General features: G+C 34.5%; 2 protein-coding genes across 2 annotated transcripts; both read left to right on the forward strand.

Annotated features, from left to right (window-relative positions):
• The first annotated feature begins 3,806 nt into the window (after window positions 1-3,806).
• Window positions 3,807-8,557, forward strand: LOC7463065 (putative methylesterase 11, chloroplastic). The gene is made up of 5 exons (XM_002305350.4): window positions 3,807-4,393; window positions 5,453-5,689; window positions 6,368-6,511; window positions 6,956-7,087; window positions 7,791-8,557. The coding sequence occupies exons 1-5, from the start codon at window positions 4,028-4,030 to the stop codon at window positions 8,067-8,069; spliced, it is 1,158 nt and encodes a 385-aa protein (XP_002305386.1). The 5' UTR covers window positions 3,807-4,027; the 3' UTR covers window positions 8,070-8,557.
• Window positions 8,558-20,953: 12,396 nt separating this feature from the next.
• LOC7480585 (protein SPIRAL1-like 1) lies at window positions 20,954-21,890 on the forward strand. Its single transcript, XM_002305351.3, has 2 exons — window positions 20,954-21,180; window positions 21,833-21,890. Exons 1-2 carry the CDS (start codon window positions 20,954-20,956, stop codon window positions 21,888-21,890), a joined length of 285 nt encoding a protein of 94 aa, XP_002305387.3.
• The last annotated feature ends 250 nt before the right edge of the window (window positions 21,891-22,140 follow it).

Below are 22,140 nucleotides of genomic sequence, written 5' to 3' on the forward strand. Positions count from 1 at the left end.
GGAAAGCTATTTTTAGGACACGTCTTATTGAGGTTGGTGAATTCAACACATATTTGCCACTTTCTACTTGTCTTTGTGACCATAACCACATTGGGAAGCCATTCCAGGTATATTATTTCATAGATGAACCTAACCTTTATCAACTTGTTTGTCTCATCTGAGATGGATTTTCATCTTTTTCTTTCAATTTTTTTTTTTTACCAAACAAGAGTGAAAGAGGGCATAATATTTATCCAATAAGAAACCACCCAATTCTGATGCCAGGCATTTCTAATGGCTTAAAGGCAAAATTTTATTTTTAGATGTTAAGGAGCTCTACCAAAGCTTTCTCTTACTCAGGATCCAGGGTTGAACCAATCCCAATAAAGGTATTCTCTTTTGAACGGAGGCTAACCTCCTTCAATTCTTCCATAACTGTTGTTCTTATATTATGATTTTTTTATAAGTACTGAACATATAAAGTGTTCTTCCCTTTTAAACATGTTGAAATGCATATTCTAGAGATTATTTGGCTTCCCTTTATAGTAGTCACTCCCTTATCTATAAGGAATTTCATAGTCAGGTACCTATTGTTGATCACTGCATTGATCTTGTAAAGGAGAAGCCTACCAATGATGGCATTATAAAAAAAAAATAGATTCATCTTAATCACCATGAATGTTTGCTGAAGCATGCAACACCTTGGGTATGTTTTAATTATCACTAAAAAGTTTAAAACACTATTTCTTGCCACTCATTTCCTTTTAATTATTATAAAAGGGGTCCTCATATGAGTTAGTTTAGTTGTGTCCACACTCATCTGCGTCATTGTATCTTCTAAGAGGATATTCACACTTTCATCATCAACTGGTAGCTTATATACATTGTAGTTGGACATAATTATAGAGATCACCAAGTCATCTTTATGAGGAAAAGACATACCTTTTCCATCCTTGTAAGTGAATACAATGGGCTCACGCTACAGGTTCTAGATTTTTGACAATAACAACATCTGCTTTCCACAAGCCTTCCTACTTATACTAGAATCTTTAGCAGTTGAATTTCCCTATAAAATGACATTGATTTTAGGGAGAATCATATAGGGAGCCTCAGGTTCTCCTCTTTGCTTTTCTGGTTACTTCTTCATGAACTATTGGATATAACCTTTAGCTATGATTATTTCTATTTCTTTATTGAGATCAAAACACTCTTCAATGTCATGTTCTTTATCTTTATGGAATAAGCAATACTTTGTCTGGTTTTGTTTTTCCATATCTCTCTTTATTTGTGGTAGATACTATACATAACATTTTCTCTCCATTACAGTTAGCACTTCGGCTCTGGTAGTATTCAATGTCCATCATCAACTTTGGGTATACCAATCTATTTTATACAGGTACTCTGGGATTACCCTTAAATGCTGGGGTATCTCGATGGGGACGTCTATTGTCATGTTTGAGAGACATTTTCTTTTATATGTGAAAGTGATGATGCTCATATCATGATACACTTGCTTATTCCACACGGATATGATTTTCCATAGTGTATTTTACATTAAGAAAACTTTTGTCAGGAAGTGCATAAAGACATTTTCATACGGAATAGTTGTGTACGTCACACATTAAAACTTCTATAACAACTAGTTCCAGCAAGATTTCCATATTCAACATCTCCTTATTAAATCTTTTCAAATAGGCTCTTGTGTTTCCCCCTCAAGCTGAGTGATGGAGAAAAGCCTGATCAAACTCTTTTTTAGTAGGAATGCTTATATTGAAACAAGCGATTAACTTAATGCGCAAGTCTAAAAAACTAGATATGGAACAAGGCCTTAAACTATGATAACAAACTCATGTAGATCATTAAAAAATGATAGGGAGTATTTCACATATGGCATTGGTATATTAGATCATCAATTTTAAGTTGCTTCTTACATTTTGAACATGCTTCTTAGGGTTATATAGGCTATCATGGTGGTTTAAATTCATCTTGGCCACTATGAAGTCTCTAAGAAGACTAGTGTTTAGCACGATATTGCAGAATGGAAAATCTCCTATCTCACTTGAGTCATTTCCCTTTTCTTCGGTACGTAGTCTTTTAGGTTATGGAATGCTTAAAATAGACTTTGTAAGAGAATGAGATCGATGGTAAAGACTATGATCCTAGGCCTTTTGATTTATGAAGGTCATATCTCATAGATCTTGCATGAGAAGGCTCCTCAAAATAACATGATCTACTCCTTGCAGGAGCAACAATATGGTATCTATTATCTTCTACCTTATTTTGGACAGTCTCTTCAAGGAACTAAAGTTGTCGTTATTCAGAAGGTGCGACTGGTAGAGTTGGAGGAGATGAAATTGGCAGTACAATGACTTATATACTCTAAGGATAAGTAGAGGGAGCCATAAGCTATTGTTGTGTAGCTAACACAGTTTTAGTGAGAGCTTTTATCTACCACGCTAGTTGTTGAAGGTCTACAAGAGCTGACAAGGATGTTGGGAGGTCGATAACTCATCCTTTAGGTGTTTTAGTGTTATATGCCATGAAAGCTTTATGTTGAAGATGAAAAGGAGTAATAAAAAGGAAACAAGCAAGGCTTCTATTTAGTTTTCCACAGATGACGTCATTGATGAAGTTAAAAAAAACTTCATTAAATCTGGAATTTCTTTGCAGATATTAACAAGTTGGTTGGTGGGTGTTACCTGTAAAAGAACCCTCTGATGCTAAAGTTAGTTTAGAGTTTTCCAGGTATATATTATATAAGAAAAATGGGAGAGAGAGTTAGATATTTTTTTTCTATCTTGAGATGAAAAAAAAAAACCCTTATCTTCTCCCTAAAACAGGGAATATATAGCTTATTTTAGAAAAAAAAAATCTAAAGATACTTACTTGGTAAAGTGACAATTCCATTGCATAACTTAGCCTATCAGATGATAACATGACCTTGTCACTTATAACATGTGACAATTATAGCTGAAGTGTAAATGAAGTTATAGCATGTATTGCTTGATGTGCCTAAAAAAATAAGGGATGAGTGATAAAACAAAAGGAGAGGGAGAAAAGAAAAAGAAAAGATGGCAGGTTAAGCTTAGATAAAACCCTGTGTTTTAATTGGGCCTCAGCCTAACTGGGCTTGTGACTCTCGATTGGGCCTGGCCCCAACCAAGCTATTTTTTTATAAAAATAAAATAAAATTGAAGTCACATGATTTTAGTTCTAAGTTAGAAAAACAATCCAAAAATAGCTTGATTTCAAATTAAAAAAAAAATACAATACCATTCCAAAAGATAAACACTTAGCAACATGACTTCTTATAATTAATTCAAAAAATTATAATAACTTTAATTTTATAAATCAAATGGTGTTCATGATATAATAAGTATAAATACTTATTAGTTGTTAATCATTTATATTTTTTTTACAACTTAAATAGTATTTTTCTTCTTTTCTAAGATAATAATAAGAATTTTTTTATTAAAATTGTACTTGATTGTACGTAACTATCATAATTTCAAAACAATTAACTAAGTTATAAAGAGATAGGATAATTTTAACTATTTATTTAGTAAATCTCACTTATTTTTTATAAAGTGAATAATATTTGTTTATTTTTAAATAATAATATAATTTTTGAAATTATAATTGTATAATATTAATAACTGGTATAATTAATTATGAGATAACTAATTAAATGACTAATTAATAAGACAAGTCATTATAATACAATAAATAAGATATTTAATAGTGTATAATTAGAAAGGAAAAAAAACTATATTGACGTAACAATAAAAGGCTCAAGCACACGCACGTAGAAACATAGAAAGAGGTGCATAGAAAAGTCAGGCGACGGCTTCAAGTCTACAAGAACACAATTTTGTCACCAACTTCAAACACCCTATAAAACCTCCCCTAAAACTCTCCCCTTTTTCCACCGCCACCATCACCAGCACGACTCTTTCTCTCTGCTTAAGCATCAAAACACGCACACAAACTTCTTTACATTCGCATAACTGACAAGTTTCTTTCTTTCCCTTAACTACATGAACGTGTAATGGGCAACCTATGCACTTGTTTCTCACCCAAAACTCCTGTAAAAACCAAGAAACCCACCAAACGTTTACAGGGTAACTCGCAAACAGCACCCAATTCAAGCAACAGGTGGACCCGGGTCCGATCAACTCGAAAAGACACCCATGATGCATTGATTCACGAACAGGCTTTAGCTGCAGCAATTCTGTTTCGGCAGCACCAGCAACAAAACGGTTCCGATTCCGGGTCATTTCCTTTTGATCGCTCCATTTCGTTAAGATACCCAAATGGTTCGGGGTCAAAAAAGACTCAGTTGCCTCGGAGCTCTAGTTCTAGAGCCCGGTCACTTACTGACCCATTATTGCAGCCTCATCAGCTTGTTAACCGGGTTTGTTTTATTGTCCTTTAATCGGTTTTCGTGAATTGTATGGTTTTGTTGGATTACATTGTCAGTTATGGGAACTGAGAATCTCGTGTGTGTGGGAGTTTTCTGGATTCTGGGAGCTATGGTTTTTTTTATGATATATACGAGGTTGTCTGGTGCTTAATGATTTTCTTCATGTGTGGTTTGTTAAGTGGGAAGTTGCTCATCATGTTTTAATTTTAATGTTGTAATGTCTAGCTACATGTTTTTGTAATTTTTTTAGGTTAATTTGGCTAAGGTTTGTTGTGTTATAATTATTTGACTTTTGTGTTGGGAATGATGGAGATGGTAAATTTACTAATTTTAGATGCCAAAGCTTAAGCTGTTGCTGTCCTGTCGTTTGATTTTACTCTTAAATGCCATGAAATCTTTAAACTTTCATCATGGAAGCGATTGGAGATTTAGTAAAGAGTAGATTTCTACGTTCATTTTTCATTTATCGCTGGCCATTTCACACTGTTAACGAATTAATGTCATAGGGGTGGTAGTTGGATGAGATATTCACTTATTGCAAGTTACCCTTTCCTTTACTGTTATTACCGACGATGGACTTTGGACTTTGAAGTTGTTATCTCATATTCCATCATCGTCTCTGAAGTTGTTATCTCATATTCCATTCGGGACCCCTTTAAGTGATGGATTTTAAGCTTGTCCAGATTGATATGAATTGATTGATCTTGGGTTATCTCCCTTAACAGTACTTTGCATATAATTTCTTTGTTGCTATAATTAACGCAATTTATCAGTAAGATGCATATCTGGTCTGTTCTGTAGGAACAGCTAGTATTATTCTTATATTCACTAAAGTATGGTGAATGAGGATGCGTACCAATTGGTAAAACTATGAGAAAGATTCAGAATGACTTAACTTATTATGTTCCCTTTAAACTACAATAATAGAATGTGATCTAGTAAATGGTGACGAGAGTATGTATTGGAACAGAATATGAACTGTTTTCTCCATCCCCTTTAAATCGCTTTAATCATTTATTTTCTTTTCCTAACTATTTCTCTTTTGAACAGGATATTAAGCTTGATGATCTTGATACCAACCACTTTGTTCTTGTCCATGGAGGCGGCTTTGGTGCCTGGTGCTGGTACAAAACTATAGCACTTCTGGAAGAGGGTGGTTTCAAAGTTACTGCCATAGACTTAGCTGGCTCTGGGATTCATTCTTTTGATACAAATGGCGTCACCAGCCTTTCTCAATATGTGAAGCCACTTACTGATTTTCTTGACAAACTTGCTGATGGGGAGAAGGTTCTTTCCTGGTTCTTTATCACTTATCTGTTTTGTTTATTATGTGCAACTCTTTATGTTATGGCTGAGCTTGAGAAATTTACAGTTCAAATTACTGGAAGAACATAAATCCAACCAGCAATACCATGTGCTGTACCTTTTTTTTTTTTCTGAGACTGGTCAATTAGGTTTTATAAGCTGGGGGCATTCTTCACTTGCCTGTGAAATTTGACCTTTTGTTGCTGAACAACTAGTTATATATCCACCACTGACATCAGTATAGAATTTTGCTTTCCTCCGGAACCTCAGGTGCCACATGTCTTAGTTTTAAGGGAGCAGAATAATCCAGTTTCATTCATCTTCAAGCAGCTTTTACTTGCTATTGAATTAGCATTAAAGAAAACATAGCATTATTGGTATTAGTGGTTTCTTTTGGAATACCAAGCCACATGGATCTGGCATTTATTATTTACAAAAATGGAATGTGTACGATCAACTCAGGAAACACTTTCATTCTTTAAATGAAAAAGAAGGCAAAGATTGCTTTGGACTCATTGTTGCTTTTAGTGTGGATAGTTAAATGCCCCTTTCCTTCTCAAGACTCCAGGGTTAAGCTATTTCTTGTCTGTGTATGAAATACGTTTAAGCAAGCAGAACAATTTTTCTTGAGATTTAAAACTATTAAATTGAATTTTGCAGACAATATTGGTGGGGCATGACTTTGGGGGTGCTTGTATATCATATGCAATGGAGTTGTTTCCTCATAAAGTTTCAAAGGCCATTTATGTTGCTGCAGCAATGTTGACTAATGGACAAAGTACTCTTGATATGTTCTCCCAGAAGGTTTGTCCGTTAAAAGTGCATTACACAATAAAAAAGTTTAGGAATCCTTCTACATTGGATATGTTCAAGTACTTGTGCTTCTCGCATCATCTGTTCCGAACTTTGTTTTTTATTTCTTCACTTGGGCACCCAGCTCATTCAAAGAAGTGCTTCAGGCTGCATTCAATACCAATGTTTTTTTTTTCTTTTTTCCTCCCTGTTTTGGTGTAAAAATAAGATCCATTTGGCATTATGAACCTTTTTGTCAATCAATCTTTGGACAGAGTGTTAGTGATATTGCTTGGTTTGTAAGTCTATTACTGAAGGCAATTTTTTCTTTTTGATAAATATTAAAGGCATTTTACTAGGTGTAACTGACAATCTCAGTTTTCCAGAAATTATTTCATTCATGTTATAACTAGAATTTGGTTCATATTTCTTACTAAATTAGAAAATTTATTGCAGGCTGTTTCAAGTGATTTAATGCAACAGGCACAAATATTTGTGTATGCAAATGGGAATAATCATCCTCCAACTGCTATTAATCTGGACAAGTCACTATTGAGAGATTTGTTGTTCAATCAAAGTCCTGGCAAGGTATGCTTGCGCTTGTAACATATTAAATTGCTGACTAAACCCCATTCTATGTTGTCATGCTTGTTCAATAAGAATCACATAGTTTCTTCTTATGATGGACTTGAGCATCTTGGTTTGGTTTATTTGAATTGCTACACACATTCTCATCTAGGAATACAATGGTTGCTCATCAAAGCGAAAGGAATTGGCTAGAAGTTTCTACTATCAAATACTATCATCTTTGGATGCTCTCCTTTACCATCTTGTTTAGTCTTAACTTGGCACTTCATGAGTTTGTATCTGTATCTGGAACTTGGATATAGGATCAAATGCAAGCTTAAACTTCATGTTTGCTTGGGTTACTTAGGTACTAAAAATGATGAAACTAATAGAGGTGGATTTCAAGCACTTGCACAGTTGCACTAGATTCTACTGTAATTGCTTCATGCCCACTTTGGCAATTTTGGTTTCGCAATCAATGTTGTGGGACCCCCTTGATGAAAAATGTTCGCTGTGCTTTTGGCTGGGCCATGGCTAGCAATTTTGTGGCAAGCACACTGCTTTTCAGAAATCTTAAAAAGTCTCATTGGAGTGATTGTTTTGGTATAAAATTTAAATTTGGAGAAACTCTTTTCTTCAAACCTTTACACAGCATCTGCATGTGCATGTGTGGAATCACTTTCTGCTCACTGCTGCTGTTTGTTTTTTGTATCTCCTGGTTCAGGATGTGGCGTTGGCATCTGTTTCAATGAGGCCAATTCCCTTTGCGCCGGTTTTGGAGAAGCTTACTCTTTCTGACTTCAAGTATGGAACTGTGAGGAGGTTTTATATAGAAACTTCCGAAGATAATGCCATACCTATTACATTACAAGAAAGCATGATAAACTCTAGCCCCCCAGAAAAAGTATTTCGTTTAAAAGGTGCTGATCACTCACCCTTTTTCTCAAAGCCTCAAGCCCTACACAAGTTATTGGTAGAGATATTGAAGATCCCTTCAACTTGAAACTTGAAAGTTTTTGGGTATTGTATAACACTCTCAAAGTTCTCTTCCATAGAGCTTCATTCAGATGGCACGGGATTGCTATTCTGGTCGATCTTCTCTGCCACTCATTAAAGAAAGGATTCTGGGTAGCTATGTACATGCACATAGCATTAGATATTGCCATCAATGCGTAATTCCCACAAAATTTTTCTAGAATCTAGTGTCAGAGCAGCATAATGCATATGTTCATATCCTCGGTCTCTCTTACTCATGCAGCATGCGAGCGCGCGCCTTTCCTCGTGCTCTTTATGTTTTTCTTATCCGATTTTAGATTTTTTCCCCTCCCAATAAAAGAATGTTGATATTTATGTTAGTGAAATTTTGAAGTTACAGAATTGGAAAAGAAAACAAGCTGTAACTGAGATTGTTTCCTTTTAACGTTGGTTTTTGCTATTCTTAACTGAATACGATGAATTGAAGTCCGGTCCTTCTTTGGGCTTATTGTGCTATGTATGCCATCATGCTTTTATCATGTCTTCGAGTGAATCTTATAGTTTAAAGACTCGTTACACTTAACGTTTGTGCCAGTCTTTTGTTGGTGGATGCTAGTGGAATGGTTCACCTTTTCTTTTTGGAACAGAAAATGTATTGTGCTCTCCTCTGTCATTAGACTTGCTAAAATGCTCCTGTAACCCGTTAAAGGCCCGAAATAAGAAGCATATTATTAATTTGTGTTCATGAACTCACTAGATGGCTAGTTAGCTAGTTAAAGTAGCTTGTTTATTTGCTTTCTTGGAATCAAAAGAGGTTTAGTTGCTTTCTTGGAATCAAAAGAGATGGAGATAGCTGAAATATAAGGGATGAGGGAGATATAAAGTTGTGTTTGGTAGTAGTATATAAGATATGATGAAAGCTTTTTTTTTTTTTTTTTGTTTAACGTGGGTGTCCGGGCCAGCTTGCGCGCACCTCGACTAATCCCACGGGCCCTGAAGTTAACGACCATGTAAGCCTCTAGTGGTCATTATATGAGCAACCATAGGGTTCGAACCTGAGACCACAGAGGGAGCAAACCTCTTGATCCCAAGCTCTTACCACTGAAAGCATTTTTATTATGTTTGGTTGATGAGAGTTAAGATAAAATAAATCATGGAAAATTCTATTTTATTCTTGATATCTATTATTATTAAGCTTGCAATGTTTGGAACAATAAATAGAGATCACTAGCTAAATGGTCTTCATGAAAAATCTTTTTAATGTAAAAAAAGAATGTGCAATCATTGACAACATGTTTTTTTAGCAACAAAGAAGAAAATCTAATGTGTTCATTTAATAAAATAGATGGAGGATTAAAAATATTAGTAAATATAGGTTAAGATATTTATATTATGCCACGAGAAATCTTTTAATTTTTTTTTTATTATATGGCAATTTTTTTTTTTTGTAAGAGTACTAATCTAAAAACCATAAAATCCCATAGAAATCTATGTCATTTTAACCTTTTCTTTTTATATACTAAAACGGTGATGTTTTGGATCAACTTGAATTAACTCGGGTTAATCCATCAAATTCATGACTTTAGTATGGACCCGGTTGAGTTTAATAAAAAAAAATTGAAATCTATTTTTTTTAATTACTTTGGTAATAACTTTGAGGAGGTCTTGAACAAAATGGATAGACAAGAGACTTCAATTACTAATTTACATGATGTTCCTAATTATAGAGATAAAAAAGATGTTAAATTGCAAAAGAGATGAATCCAAAGAGTTCCTGATGCTAGGAGGGAAGAAAAATTAAAATTTCAAACTTCAAAGGCTAAAGATAAAGAAAAGATATTTCCAAGGTGTATAGTATGATTATTGATAATAGAAGTTGTGCTAACATCGCTAGTATTATACTTGTTAAAAAATTGAATTTGAACATTGTTAAACATTATAGACCTTATAAGTTTCTATGGTTAAATGAATGTGGTGAAGTTATTGTGACTAAACAGGTTTTGATTTCTTTTTCAATTGGAAAGTATAAGGATAAGGTTTTGTGTAATGTTATTATTATGCATGCTGGTTATTTATTGTTAGGGAGACCTTGATAATTTCATAAAAAGAACAAGCATGATGGATTTAAAAATAGGTATTCTCTTGAAAATGATAAAAGAATATACACATTTGCATCATTCTCACCTGGATAGGCATATAAAGGCCAATTGAAATTGAAAAAGAAAAATGAAGCTGAAATGGTAATACAACAATGTGAGGTTGTGGTTACCATGCAAAAATATATACAAAAGTGGTTAGTAAGGCATGCTTATCTGAAATCATTATCAGCTACTATTTTTATTCAATGTTATTAGAGGAAAATGTTGGCAAAAATAAAGTTTCAAAGGCTTAAACAAGACCAATTAAAGCTAGAAAAAAAAAAGCAAAGCTGAGAGGAAAAAAAAAACTATGTGGGGTCGTAAGTTTAAAAAGTGAAAATAAAGTAAGCCTTAAAAAAATATGAGATGAGAGAAAAGACTCGGATTTGGCCACGGGTGAAAAAAACTCAATTGAAGCTGAGAGTAGAGAGATGAAAATAAGCATGAAAAAAGAAGATTGTAGAAAATATAGGTAAACAATTGAGTTTCTATATAAAAGAGAGTGAGATCAAAAATGCTTATTTTTTTTAACACGCCTATTATTTAACTTGTGTATGTAGAGGCATATTTTAACACTAACAATCAATCTTGATTTTTTTTTATTCCTAGTATTATTATATCTTTGTTACAGTATTTTGAGGATGATATAGGACAATCAAATTCAAATTTGAGTGTAATTTGTGTTATTGCCCAGGTTTACACCAACAAGCATAATTGTTTATCCGCTTATCAGATCAAGCTGAAATATTGCCAAAAGCTTTCAAAGATCTTTCTTTACGCCAACAAGCCTTGAAGATTGCCCAAGTTGGTGGTGAAAGATCAAAATGACAAGTGAAAACGTTGGAAGGCCAACATGTATAAGATTGACAACATTTGCAACCCAATTTTGATTGACAAAAAGCCTATTTGGTGAAAATATTTTTATTTGAGGTAAAAAAATATAAATTTGGATAGGTAAGGACTCCGTGAGAATTTTGAAAGACTTAATTATTTTTATTGACCTAATTGCAAGAAAAATTGATATTTGAAGTCAATTGAAAGAAATTAAAATCTGGATATCAATTTGTAATTTTAAAGAGTTAATTTAGTCAAATCAAGGGTTTAATAGTAAATATTAAAGTTTAATGGGCAATTAGAAACTTGATTGAAGATATCTCGTAGTTAACCATCAGTGTATTAAGTAAAGACATAAATGCAAATCAAAGAACTCAATAATTAGTTTATAAAGGAAATCCCTGTTGTTTTTAAGTCTAAATAATTCTCATTATCTTTGTTATTTGATATTTCCAAAAGCTCATACTGCTAGAAAAAAAAAAGTTTCTTATTTGTGAACTCAATTTTATCCATTTAGTATTTAATATAAGGTCATGCAATCCATTTATTTGTGCATCTTGTTTACTTTTTTTTGTTTGTTTTTTCTACATTTTTATTCACACAACTTGTTTTATAGGGATATCCAAAATGACTACTGTCTTAAAATACAAAATAAATATAATGAAAATATTTGGTTTAATTTTAATGAAACTTTAATTGTAATAGATGGAGAAGAGTGGGGATATGGACCCTATACTTTGACGGGGTAGTAAATATATTCAGTAATAATGTAGGTATTGTATTACTTTCACTAATTAAGGATTAATACCCATTTATGACCTATTTGTGATCATATTACATTTTAAGTTCACTAAAAACATAGCAAAGTATGAATCATGTATCTATGAGCTAAAGGTCATCTTAGAGTGAAAGGTGGAAAAACTTGATGTATATGGTGATTCATTGCTAATAATTTACTAAGTGAAAGAAGAATGAAAAATAAGGGATGAGAAATTAAAGTCATACCATGAGTACCTTATCAAGTTATCAGAATAACTCGAGAAAATCAAGTTCACTCATCTAAGTAAGGCCAAGAATGAGTTTATAAATGCACTTTCCATGTTAGCATCAATGATCTAGATAGAATGTGATGAGAAAATACAACTTATATGCTTATTATTGTTTAGTCAATAAGGAAACAAATAGGAAGTCTTGGTTCCATGATATCAGACAGTTGTTCATCATAAGTTATGAATATTTACCCAATGCGAATAAAATGGATAGAAAGACTTTGTGGAGATTGGCAATGGACTACTTCTTAGATGGAGAGCTACTATATAAGAAGGGATTTAACATACTATACTTAGATGTTTGGATGAAACTGAATTATAGAAGAACTCTTGAGGGGTAATCCTAGGTAAAGACTCGATGTAGGTATCATTTGTAGATATCAAAGACAAGAGTAATGCAAATCAGGATAGAAAAGCATATAGGAGTTCAGACTAGATTACTTACTCAGAAGCTAAACTCAAGCAAATAAGTGAGCCTAATATAATAAGAATTTGATGAATAAATTTAGGCAAGATTATAAATGTGATGTGGGAAATTAAGTTCACCCATCTTGATGGACCTATTTTTTAATTCTCATGTTGAGGTTGAGGTTGTTCATCTAACAATTTTGATCCATTTATAAATTTCATATAGAGTTTGGCCATCTAATAATTTTAACTCATTTTTAAATTTTTTGTGTTAAGGTTTGTCACTTAGAAATTGGCTCAATTTTAAAATTTTACATTAAGGTTCGTCAATTAACAATTTCAACCCATTTCTAAATTTTCAATTGAGGTTGGTTTCCTCATGATTTGATCCATTTTGATTTTCATGCATTGGTTACCTTTTAGTCAAACCACGTTGATTTGGTTTTTACAAACTTAATATACAAAGTCAAAGGAAAATGATTTTTCCAATGACTTGGTATCGTAACTATTGTACAGATAGCTCAAATTATCATAACTCATTTTTGACCTCTAAAGTTTCCTAAAAAATAAAATAATCTAAAAATTTTCAGAAAAAATATTTTTTCAATGAGATCTCATCAATTTTCATCATTTGATAATTTTTAGCACTTTTGTTTATTTTATTTTGTGTGAAAAAAATAGATAACTAAAAATTATAAAAGGATAAATAAAAATTTAGAAAGTGAAGTGAGAGAAAAGAAAGAAGGGGACCAAGTGATCGAGGACTAAAAATACAATAAAAGATCATGTAAAAAAGAAAAGAAAAATAAATAGGAGAATCAAGCAAAAATTAAAAAATTGAAAAGAAATCCTTGTTGAATAAGGAAATAATATAAAGATCTAAGAGTATTCTGGTTTAGGTTGTTTTCAATTTGGAGAGGAGACTAGGTAATATAAATAAACACATATATAGAGACAAAGATAAAAAAAATTCCTTATAAATAAAAAAACTTGTTGACTAAAAAACTGAAACCCTAATTGCCCCCTTCATCTTATTCTCACTGTGATAATCATCGACACTAGCACACCTTAGCACCGACCAAGCCAACAAACCCACCATCACAGACCAAGCCAACAAACCCACCATCTTCCCTTTTCTCTCCACCACAACATCGACATCGACATCAACCTCCTCTCATCTTTAGTCGCAACCATTGTCGATGTTTCTTTCTCTCAATCAAAACTTGACTGTCACGCCAACCACCATCCCAAATCAAGTGGCATAGAAGAAATAGGCCCTCCCCTCATATCTAAAACTACCTAACACAACCCATTGATACTAAGGAAAAAAAATAGTTGAAACCTAGTTGCCCCCTCACCATTAAAAAAAATAAAACTTTCTAATCACCAATTTCCTATCTTGAATGGTGTTGAGCTACACCGCCTATGTAAAAAGGAGAAAGAAGAAGACGAATAGTCAATCTTGAAAGACTCTATTGAGACAAGACATAAAAGAGCTAGGATGGGCAGTTGGCCAGATCTGGTATGGAATGTATATGGACAATAATTGAAGTCAGCGACTCTCCTGGATTTATGTATTTGATATTAGATAATGTAACTCTTCCATCAATGTATTGTTAATAACATATAAGAGATTGAATTAAGTTTTGATGTGATTTGTTCTTTGCTAATTAATTCTATTAATTTCTTCCAAAAATATGTCAAAAAAAAGTTTCAATAATCCTAATATATCATTTTAACTAGGTTTATCGCGTGTGTTAAATGAAAGAAAATCATATATATTTTGACACTAAATCATACATTATACCTTATTTTGAAGCCTCGTTGGAAGAAATTTACAAACATGTGAGAATCAAGTGTAAATCATACAAAATATATTATTTGTCAGTGAAAAGATGAAGGGGTGATATTTTCTCATGTTAATTATGTTTAGGACAAAATGATAAAATTAAAAGGTTTAAGACTAAATTGATAACAAAATTACATATTTTTGGACTAAATTGAGGTTTTTCCTCGTGGATGCAAATGGTTATTTTATAAAATGAACCAAAATTTAGTTGGCATTCATAGCTAAGAATAGACTTGTGTTACCTTGTTAAGCATTATCAAACTTCTTTTTATAACTTTGGCTTAAGACAAACCTAGTACAAGAACAACAACTAATATCATCATTCCAACTCTTTTGTTTCAAGGTAAGTTTGTTTTTATTGTTGGAATTGTGTTTATTATTATTATTATTTAAAATTAAGTTTTTTTTAATTTTATTTTATTTTAATATATTAATATTAAAAATAATTTTTTTTAAAAATATATTTTTATATATTTTCAAACAAAAAAAACCTTTTAACAAAAACGGTTATATCCTAAACACTACCTTAATGTCTTGAACTAAACTAAAACTAACAGAACATAATCAATGCCTTTCTTCTCTCACATACATAATAGCGCATGCACTTATTTTATTATTGTTAAGTTATCTTAATTCAGAATCCAACAAAAATTTTCACCTTTATCATCTGTCTCGTTCCCTCTCCTTGTATATAACCCACCTTGGCTTTCGTTAGTTTCTCAGCCCTTTTATTTTCTCTTGCTTTGCTTTAAGTGTTGTCCTTGAAAGGGAAAAGGTATGCAATTCTATGAGAGCGATGTACATTGACTTTACATACAGATCCAATTCTTGCATACAGCATGCTGTGAATCTTTAGTGTGTTAGGCATTTTCTTTCTCTGTATAACTGGTTTCTCCCTGCTTCTTTTTGTCATATATTTTACTCTTTTTAGCTTTCTTCTTTCATTTCTTTGACATAATCTGTTTTTTGTATGTTCTGAACATGTAACATTTTGGATCTAGTTGTGCTTTTCTCATGGGCCATAAAATTGTAGGAGTTGAGAAGAGAGAATTTTACCGTTGTGCAAAATGTGTTCATCTCAAAGCTGATTATGAGATCTTAAAGCTATGGAATTGAGTTGAATATTGTGGTTTTGTTATATGTTAGTTGGTTTTTGGATAATGTAGAAGCTGAATTGGATTTGATGAATTCTCACTACTTACGTTAACTAAAAAGCTGGAGCTTGTAATCATAATAGTCTCAAGTGACCAATTTCTTTATCTTAGCATGATCAAGAAACAAAGGTGTCATTGTACGTCTTGTTTGCTTCTCTATTTCCAATTTTGAGGAAAGTTCTCCCCAAAAGTGTTTGTAATCTGTGGAAAGACTATGGATTTTTCACCTATATGGCATAAACTTTCATTCGGGTCATTAACTTTGAGAGTGGGTTCACATGCATGGATTTTTATGTTTTTGATATTAGTAGTCAATTGAAGAGAAATTGAAGGGAGAAAATAGCTTTGTTCCTTTAGTTAACCTTAGTGATTACCATAGAGGCATTGCGCCTAAGCACCACCTTACATCATAAATTAAACTAGTTAGTCCCATTGGATCCGTTACCTTTATGCGATTGATATGGCCAGGTGCTCAATCAATTAGATGAACACTCAGGTTACCATTCTCAAGCTATTAGTCTACTCCACTAATGTTGGTGAACAATGTTATAAAACTGACCAAGTAAGACTATCCGATGTTCACAGGGGAATTATCAGTCATGACATATGCTTCTTGTGTGTAAATTTACTGCATTGTTTCTTTCTTTCTGCATTCAACAACAGCCTCCTTTATATCACTGGGTAATGTCTTAACATTGTTTTTAAAGTTTATGTTCTCATCATTGATTTTATGTGCAGGTTCCAGTTGATAACAAGATTGTGAAATGGCTTGTTTTATTAAATGAATTACTCAGGTATATATACAACAAAAGAAGAAATATGCTAACAGAATGGCTAACAAATTGCCTGTATATTTTGGTTGCCTATATGCGTGGGAGTGTAACAGATTTGTGCAGTGTTTGTTATACAACTGTGCACTACTGGTTTACAGTGTATATTATGGTGTGTCTGTTATCCCCCCGTAAGATGGAGCTCGATATGAGAGGTCAATCTTGTCATGAAGAAACATAAAACGAACTCTAGAGAGCGGTTTAGTGAGGACATCAGCTAGTTGATTAGTGGAGGATACGTGAGTAACACGGAGAGTGCCTTTTTATACTTGATCACGTATGAAGTGGAAGTCGATAGCAACATGCTTAATTCTGGAGTGAAAAACAGGATTGGAACACAACTGAGTAGCCCCAACATTGTCATAGTAAATGACTGGACAGGTTGGTAGCGAGAGGCCAAGATCATATAGCAATGAGGATATCCAATTGAGTTCAGCAGTGGTGTTGGCAACTGACCTATATCCTGCCTCAGTTGAAGAGCGTGCAATGATTTTTTGCTTTTTGGAGCTCCAAGAGATAGGATCGCAGCCAAGATAAACAATATAGGCACTTGTGGAAGAGAAGTGGTCTGGATCACCTGCCTAATCTACATCAAAATAGGCATGTAGGGCATCAGAAAATACATGTAGGGAAGGAGGAGAAGCACTATATAGCTGAAGGCCATGATTAGGGGTACCACACAGATAATATAGCAAGCGTTTAACACATGTCCAGTGTTTAGTGGTTGGCTTGTGCATGAATTGGGAAAGTTTATTGACTGCATAAGCGATATCAAGTCTAGTGAGGAGTAGATATTGCAGGCTGCCCACAACTGATCGAAATTCTGTGGGATTAGATAATGCATCTCCTGAGTATAGGGAAAGTGTGGTACTTGATGGAAGAGGAGTTGAAACAGGTTTAACATCAGTCATGTGAGTGTGAGTGAGAAGATCAAGAAGATACCGACGTTGAGATAGCAGAAATCCTTGCCGGTTAGGAAGAATTTCTATCCCAACAAAATACGACAATGTTCCAAGATCCTTAAGAGAGAACCGACGAGCCAGCAGATTGATGAACTGATTTACCATGTGTGCATCATCCCAAGTAATAATGAGATTGTCAACATAGACTAGTAAATAGACAAGATGGTTGCCAGTTTTGAGGACGAATAATGAAGTGTCAGCATGGGAGTTTTTGAACCTTAACTGAAGAAGAAAAGAGCGGAGTTCATAATACCTAGCGCGAGGAGCCTGTTTTAAACCATAGATAGCTTTCTGAAGCTTACACACATGAGATGGGAAGTCTGTATCAATGAATCCAGGTGGCTAACTCATATAGACATGCTCATTAAGATTACATTGGCAGGAATGCGTTGTTAACATCAAGCTGTCGTAGTGTCCAGCCATAACTGACTGCAATGCTAAGAACAAGTCGGATGGTGGTAGGTTTGATGACTGGATTAAAAGTGTCATAATAGTCAACACTCGGGCGTTGATGGAATCCTTTGGCAACCAAACGAGCCTTGTGCCTGTCAACAGAATCATCAGAATTGTGTTTGGTGTGAAAGATCCATTTGCAGCCCACAACATTTTGACAGGAGGTGGAGGGTATGAGCTTCCAAGTGCCAATGCGAATGAGAGCATTAAATTCTTCTGACATGGCTTGGTGCCATTTGGGATTTTTAAATGCTTAGGCGTATGCAGTGGGTTCAAGATCAGAATTTGTGGATAACATGGTGGAAAGGTTGAGTTTGTTGATAGGTTTATAAATGTTATTTTTTGCCCTTATTTGCATGGGATAAGTTGGGGGGGCAAGTTGGTGGCAGGTTGTCTGTGGTGCATATTTGATGTGTGTGGGTATGAGTAATGGGTGTGGTGAGGGGAACATGTTGAGAAACATGTGGTGTAATGTGTGTTACTGCTGGAGCTTCATAGTGAAGCTGCTGTTGAGAACAAACTTCAGAAAGTAGCATGACTGTAGAAGGGACAGTGCGGAGTGTGATAGGTGGTGGCAGCCATGTAGAGATTGTGGTCGATTCAAGTCGTGCAGCTTGTGGAAGAGGTGATGTAAACGGAAAAATTGATTCAATAAAACGAACATGTCTTGACACAAAAAGTTTGGACGTGGAAGGATCATAACACAGATAAGCACTTTGAGTGAGAGAGTATCCGAAGAAGACACATGGTTTAGAACGAGGTTCCAGTTTATGATGGGTGTAGGGACGAAGCCAAGGATAACAAAGACAACCAAAAACTTTAAGTTTGGAGTAATTGGAAGGGGAAGCAAAGATTTTTTGGTAAGGAGATGAGAGATTTAGTGTTGGAGTGGGCATCCTATTGATCAAGCATACAGCTGTGGCAAAGGCATGAGTCCAATGACATAAAGGAATGGAAGCATGAGAGAGAAGAGTGAGACCTATCTCAACGATATGGAGGTGTTTTCGTTCAGAAAAACCATTGTGTTCAAGTGTGTGAGGTGGAGTGGTGAGATGGGAGATGCCATGAAAAGCAAGAAGGTTAGTAAGTGCCACATATTCACCATTATTATCATAGTACAGGGTATGAATGTTTTGATTGAAGTGTTTCTCTGTAATGGCTTTGAACCGAACGAAGATGTCATTTACGTGTGATTTTTGTTTTAGAGGATAAAGTCAAATATACTTAGTGAAGTAATCAACAAAAATAACATAATACTTAAAACCATCATAAGACATAATTGGTGAAGTCCATACATCAGAGAAAATTATCTGAAGTGGTCGAGTGAAAGTAATGGTGGATGTGGAAAATGAAAGTTTATGACTCTTATTGCAATGACATGCATCACAAGAAAACTTGGAGAAACTGGAAGAAGATAAATCAAGACCGTGTTTAGAAATGACATGTTGTAAAATAGAGAGAATAGGATGTCCCAATCTGTGATGCCAGGCAAGGGAGGTGGTTTTGATGCTGGAAAAGGCAAGCAGAGGGGTAGAAGTTGGCCACTCATAGACACCATCCTTAGCTTTACCCGTCAAAAGGATTGCTCATGTATGAAGATCCTTTACAAGAAAAGTGTATGGTAAGAATTCAATTGAAGCATTATTTGATATGCAAAATTTGGAAATGGAAATCAAATTTTTTGTAATGCTGGGTACACAGAGAACATTTCTTAAGGAAAAATGAGTATTGGAGGTGTGAAGAGACGTAGAACTAGTATGTGTAATGGGAAGTCCCGTGTCATCTCCAATCATAATATCATTAGATCCCTGGTATGGAGCATGAAGAGAGAGGTTGTTCAGATCAGAGATGACATGATGAGAAGCACCACTATCTAACAGCCATGGTGGAGTGTTGGTAGAGGTGGTAGCAAGGTGTGTTGTTGGGTGTCATGGAGAGTTTGACACTAGGGAACTGGTGTTATGTGATGTGGTAATTGGTATTAATTTAAAAGAGGGACAGTACTTAGCTGCATGGCCTTGTATGCAGTAGATTTGGCAAAAACCAAAATAAGGTTTGGAAGGGTTGCGAGCAGAATAAGAAATGGGAGAGCCTGACTGAGGAATAGTAGAAAAAAGAGTATTATAGGAGGATGATGGACGCTAACCGATATTGCTGTTGTTGGAGGAGGAATGCTAGCCTGTGTGTCTGCCAGGAGAATTGATGGAGTGTGGTGTCTGACGATAGCTAGTAGAGTGATGGTTAGTGAGATAAGCAGAGGCAGGAAAGTAAGATTGAGTAGGGTGGCTGATATGTTGGAGGGATGCTTCAAAGTTAAGGAGTTTTTCATGGAGCTCATCAAAAGAGATTGGATTATCACGAGCTTGAACAACCCTGGTCAGCTCTTTGTAGTCATCACCAAGTCCCTCAAGAATTCTTTCTGAGAGGTCTTCAGCATCAACTGGTGCTCCAAGAATGGCAAGCTCATTAGCTCGAGCTTTAATGGTCTAAAGAAACTCAGAGACACCCATGGATCCTTTAGTGATGTGTTTTAATTGGTTTTTCACTTGCTTGATTCTGCCACGAGATGGTTTGGCATATGTATTAGCCAAGATTGTCCAAGCTTCTTTGGATCTCTGTGCTTGAGTAATGAATGACATGATTGTAGGTGAAAGAGAACCAAGAATGGCATTGAGAAAGAGTTGATCTTGACGGATCCATAGTGTATATGTTGGGTTAGGATTAGTGGTTTCTGGAAGAAGAGATGCTGGATAGGGATGTGAGCCATCAATGAAGCCATGAAGATCATATCCTATTAATAGAGTTTGGAATTGAAGTTTTCAGGCCAGATAGTTGGTGGAGGTAAGTTTGACTGGAGTTTGGGTTGTTACATTGATGGTAATCAATGTGCTGTGATGGTCAGTTGTGTTAAGGATAATGGTGTTGATAGACATTGAAAGCAAAAACTAAAGAGTAGGCAGGGAAGAAAAAAAACTAGTGCTCTGATACCATGATAATAGGATTGTGAAATGGCTTGTTTTATTAAATGAATTACTTAGGTATATATATAGCAAAAGAAGAAATATGCTAACAGAATGGCTAACAGATTGCCTGTACAATTTGGTTGCCTATATGCGTAGGAGTGTAACAGATTTGTGCAGTGTTTGTTATACAGTTGTGCACTACTAGTTTACAGTGTGTATTATGGTGTGTCTGTTACCAATTTCTATATTAAAAAGGCAAATAATCGAAAGAAATGGGTCGTGAAGTCAGTGCTGGTGGTGGACAGAGTTCCTTGGGCTATTTATTTGGTGGCGGGGAGACTGCTGCTAAGAATGTGGGACACACTGCTAGCAATAACCTTTCTCCAAAGCTTGCTTCTACTTCACCACCAATTGATAAGCAGACTCCAACAGGAATTCATGAAAATCTTAAGAACAATTACTACCGAGCAGATGGGCAGAATTGTGGTAACTTTATCACGAAAAGATCCTAGTTAAGTTTGTAGTCTAAAGGCTAAAGGATATAGAGAATTTGATCAAGATAACTTCTTGATGAATTTAATAATATCATGTGATTTCTTCTTATCTTGGAAACTAAGAATGAAAAAAAAAAAGAAGAAAAAGAACAAGGCTTGTAGAGATATGGAATGAGAACACTACAATATTTCAAACTATAATGCTGAATCAAAATTAATGAAGTCCAAAACACAGTAAACTATATAGCATATTGTAGTTTCCAGTTTTAGCATGGGAATAAATTCCACCTGCACCACCCATCAGATAGAACCTAAGATTTCTGGTCTTGGTTCATCAGACTTGTTTCTCCTTGTCAAAGGAAACAAATTAGGTTCATGTTAGCAAGATACAATAGAACCTAAGATTTCTGGTCTTGATTCATCAGACTTATTTCTCATTGTCAAAGGAAACAAATTAGGTGCATGTCAGCAAGATATTTTGTTCTTGTTAGAACCTTGAAGGTGTTTCTGCTAACATGATAGTTTTTTTCAATAGATTATAGATGAGAGATGGATGAGTTGATTGACCACACAATTTGATTGTTGACTGTTGTTCCTTACATCAGATCTTATCATTGAGGTGATGGTTTCTAAATGGCTTTGCTCTGTGTGTGTGCAGGATCGACCATCCACTAAAGTCCATGCCGCCCCTAGTGGTGAATCTTCCTCGGGCTAATTTTTTTTAATGTTTTCATATCATTTTAATATGCTAATCTAAAAAATAATAATAAAATATTATTTTAATGTATTTCTAAACAAAAAATATTTTGAACTGTAACCGTTATTACAATTTCAAACATGCCATTAAGAGATGAGGAACTTAAACCCCATGGTCAATACCTGACTAGAGGGCTATCAACAAAGAGGTGGAATGAGTAGATTTAGAGGGGGGGTTTTCTACGTGAGAGATGACCCTAGAAATATCT

Source organism: Populus trichocarpa, chromosome 4, assembly GCF_000002775.5.
Source record: "Populus trichocarpa isolate Nisqually-1 chromosome 4, P.trichocarpa_v4.1, whole genome shotgun sequence".
In the NCBI taxonomy this organism is placed as follows: Eukaryota; Viridiplantae; Streptophyta; class Magnoliopsida; order Malpighiales; family Salicaceae; genus Populus; species Populus trichocarpa.

Coding starts and splice junctions, on each gene's coding strand:
- LOC7480585 (XM_002305351.3), top strand. CDS start 20,954: ATGGGTCGTGAAGTCAGTGCTGGTGGTGGACAGAGTTCCTTGGGCTAT. Junction 21,181..21,832: donor AATTGTGGTAACTTTATCAC/GAAAAGATCCTA, acceptor TGTGTGTGTGCA/GGATCGACCATCCACTAAAG.
- LOC7463065 (XM_002305350.4), top strand. CDS start 4,028: ATGGGCAACCTATGCACTTGTTTCTCACCCAAAACTCCTGTAAAAACC. Junction 6,512..6,955: donor TTGATATGTTCTCCCAGAAG/GTTTGTCCGTTA, acceptor AATTTATTGCAG/GCTGTTTCAAGTGATTTAAT. Junction 7,088..7,790: donor TCAATCAAAGTCCTGGCAAG/GTATGCTTGCGC, acceptor CTCCTGGTTCAG/GATGTGGCGTTGGCATCTGT.